Below are 3899 nucleotides of genomic sequence, written 5' to 3' on the forward strand. Positions count from 1 at the left end.
TGAAAATTATCAGAACGTGTGCTTTTATAAAAAATCAGGGATTGAGATGACATGGTTGTGGTATATAGACAGTAATGCAATTCTCATTCCTGTAGAAGTGCAGGGAGACAACTATTACTAATCTCCATGGAATAGTTATTAGACAATTACAGGAAAAATAAGATGAGTTATAATTGGGTGCCATATTTCTTGTAAAGAAGCTCAACTCTATAAGTTGTAATGAGACTTACAGAAGTAGAAGATAAAGAAAGAAGTACCTCCTTTTATTTTCCTTCTATATATAGCGAGAGCACTTAAGATGAACAGAAGAATCAGGACTGCTATAGACGATGCAACAACAGGAATAGCAAACTCCTTTTTCTTCTTTCTTTTGCATGGAGCTAACAGACAAAGATCTGGATTGTCGCCGACTCTTGCATAAAGTTCATCAAGGGAAGATGCCATAATAAGTTATTAAAAGATAGATGATGTTGTCATGCATGGTGCAGTCAGAGTAACTATTGCAAATACAAAGGAAATATACACCATATTGAAGAAATGAACACATGCTTTTTCTAGCATTTTTCGTGTACAACAAGAAATTATAAAGGGAAACTAAAAGTCAAGGAAAATTTAAATTTGCTTTATTAAGCAGGTGGAGAAAATGAAACATTGGAGGCAGGAAGATAAGCTAACCTCAGGACAAATTTTCCATCCCTAGACTTTTGCACAAGAGCCTCAGGAATTGAACCTTTGAGCTTGTTGCCACTTAAATCACTGCAGATATAGTGTTAAGCAAATCACCTCAATTTCATTTCCCGAAGGTCTCATTCACAAAACCTCAAAACGCAACAACTTACAGGGTGTTCAAATACGGTAGTTGTGCTAAAACATCTGGAAATGGCCCAGTTAAATCATTATATGACAAATCCCTGAAAGAGAAAGAGTTAGCAAGCTTTGGGATAAAGATATTAGTAGATGGTAAGATAAGAAATATTACACTCTCCAAGGAAAAACTTCTTGATATCAAATTTCATAAATATGTTCCCCAATCATCAAAACCGTAGCTAACACTAGTGTATTGTATCTGAGTGCCAAATATCAATCACAATTAAAATGAAGACTCACAAGGATTGCAGTGCTTTGACATTAGAGAATGAAGTTGCAATCTCCCCTGCCAATTTGCTTGAGCTCAAGTTTCTGTTTATAATTATGAAAGAAGAAAAAGTTATTGCCATTGTTCTAAATTCCACCAAAATGAAAGTGTCTTTCTCTTTCGGTTCAAAATATCAAAAAACATGGCATAAAGGTTTTCTTTTGCTTTCATTGCATATAAAAGGGGTTTCTTCTATTGTGCCAATTTCAAGGATTATGCATCATATATTCATATCAGTTAAGGAAGATTGTCTTTTTCAGAGATGTTTTGAACAAGTTTTGATGTTCTGAAAGCACACTTACAATGAAATGATCCTTGGAGGATTGTCGTTACTGCAGTTCAAACCATCCCATGAGTATTCAATTGGGACGCAGGGATCGCCTTGCCAGTTTCTAATCACAGAGTACTGTTCCTTGATTTGCATGATAGCTTCAACTAATGTTTTTAATGCAAAAACAAAAGAATTAACATATGATTATTTCAAAGAACAATATACCTTTCCTAAAATGATAATTATGAGCATAATCCTTACAAAGAAAATAGAAAAGAGAAGAAAGCGTACCATCATTAATGGCCGTTGTTTTATTTGGAAGCTTTTTTAACACAAAAATCTCAACGGCGTTGAGGATTGGAGGAAACTTAGTTCCCTCAGCTGCATTTATTGAAAAATATAGCCGGCCGCCACTAATTGGTGGATCATCTTGGACTATGGTGAGTGGCTTTAGATAATCAAGTTTAATGGATTCTGTCAGGTCGCGCTCACCGTTCAAATTGATCGTCAATTCCCTCTGCTGGCCCGCTCCAAGCTTCTCAATCTCAGCGAAGTGAAAGTAAACATAACATTTAGAAAGAGAATCTGGAGGAGACCAGAATAAGGTTAATGGAATGCTAGCGTTTGGTGTTTTGGCAGCAGTCCTCAACACCTTGGCTGGTAATTTACATGCGTTATCATTGCCTTGGCTGTAAATGGTTGAGTCGGTGGTGATTGGAGTCCAACTATCAAATAGCAATGGATTCCAGTAACGATCATAGGGATCGATTGGATACCTAATGGGGAGAAATAATATTGCATCAGAGTGTGTGAAAACAAAATGATACAAATACAATTGATGTTACAATTAACTGATTTACCTGAAACTTGATTCAGCTGTTTCCATGCCAATGTCATATCGCCTTATGGTTGCGAGCGCGCCATCCTCAATATGATAAATGGAATTGTCCAAACGTCGTAGTTCCAACGCTGAAATGAAGGGTACCCCATCGCCAGTCTTCACCAGATACACATCGATGTAATCCGTTGAGGGGACATGAATAATTGCAAAATTAACTATATCATGTGATTTCACTGTGCCCCACCGATTAGGCCCAAGATATAGGTCAAATATTGGGGTAATGTTTTTGCCGTCGTAATTCCCATAACAGAATGAAGCCCTGACCAAATAATTATTATTTTTGCCTTGCTCCGGTGTTAGGGTGTAACAATTCCTTGTTCCCACCGGAAAACTTCTCAAGTTCTTTAACGACTGCGAATCCCCACAAGAATCAAGGGATATTGTCTCAATTGTTCCAATACTTACAAGTTCCTTATCAGAGTTGTAACGAATGCCGGTTTCTATATTAATAGAATCTTCATCCGCTGCCACAGTTAATGCTAATGAAACCTTGAAATTTTGAAAACAAATGTCCTTATCGGTAATTTGTCCATAAAACCGCAATTATATACTAATGTTATCTAAATATTCAATTGATAGAAAAATTATTTTTTAACATGTTTTACTAAATGCATATGCGATTTTAATAAGTAACGATTTCAAAAACGCAATTTTTAAAATCGCACTTACTAAACAAACCCTAAATGTTTTTTCCCTCACATTTCTAACAAACTGTGAATCATAAATACTGTGATTTTTCTAGATTAATTACTGCAAACTTTTCTAAAAACCAATTGTCTCCATCAATTCTCGCATCAATTGTGATACTCCATGGCAAGCATGCTAATACCTTGGAATGCACCAAACAAAGATTCCAACCAAAAAAAAAAAAAAAATCAAAAAGTGTAGGTTGACGTGAAAGAATTTGGGAAGCTTTGTTTTGGTTAACTTACCAAATAACATAGTAGTTCATTTGTATTTATAGCTGAAGTGCAGAGAGTCTTTTACAATGAGTTTAGAGAAGTAAAACAACACAAAAGAAAAGCTTAGAAAGCTCTTTACATAGAGTGATACACGTAAATGCAAAGAAAGAAAGTGAAGGGATATATACCAGTGTATATATCCAACCATTGCTTTAAAGCAGTAACTTAATTAATGTGAGTTCCCACCACCTGAATGACAGCCACTCTTAAATACCTTCCATTATCAAATTTTCTAAAAATAAAAACATACATATACTAATTTTGAAATATTGTAACAGTCCCAAATTGGTTCCTAGATAAAAATTAAAAGGCCATGGTCCATTAGGGATAAGGTTTATGGGGAATGGGATTTCTAATGTAGTTAAGCTTGGGGATGATTAGAATGATAGGTGTGAGTGTGGGATTTTATTCCTCCCTAGTATTGAGACTTCCATGGGTGGGTTAGATTTTGTTTTTGTTCTAGGGATCAAGTCCATCTCTGACGCAAGGGTCGTGAGAGTGGCTGTGAGAAGACCAACTATGCAAGACTTTAACACGTGGGGGAGATGGGTTGATCTCTAAAGCCATTTTATCTGGGTCTTATCATCTTAACCCATTTGAGGAAAAAATTGTAAGATTATGAGAGTAATT

General features: G+C 35.7%; 1 protein-coding gene across 1 annotated transcript in view; it reads right to left on the reverse strand.

The window, feature by feature from the left end:
• The window catches only part of LOC132186369 (putative leucine-rich repeat receptor-like serine/threonine-protein kinase At2g19230), a 5883-nt gene extending 3525 nt beyond the window's left edge, over positions 1–2358 (reverse strand). The window contains exons 1-7 of the mRNA XM_059600304.1: positions 2267–2358; positions 1698–2182; positions 1438–1570; positions 1108–1179; positions 840–911; positions 676–756; positions 258–412 (exon numbers count right to left, since the gene is read on the reverse strand). Of these exons, the coding sequence (XP_059456287.1) occupies positions 258–412; positions 676–756; positions 840–911; positions 1108–1179; positions 1438–1570; positions 1698–2182; positions 2267–2292 (1024 nt within the window). The 5' untranslated portion in view covers positions 2293–2358. The remainder of the gene's footprint in view (positions 1–257; positions 413–675; positions 757–839; positions 912–1107; positions 1180–1437; positions 1571–1697; positions 2183–2266) is intronic.
• Between the last annotated feature and the right edge of the window lie 1541 nt (positions 2359–3899).

The sequence above is a fragment of the Corylus avellana genome, chromosome ca7 (assembly GCF_901000735.1).
Source record: "Corylus avellana chromosome ca7, CavTom2PMs-1.0".
Taxonomy (NCBI): domain Eukaryota; kingdom Viridiplantae; phylum Streptophyta; class Magnoliopsida; order Fagales; family Betulaceae; genus Corylus; species Corylus avellana.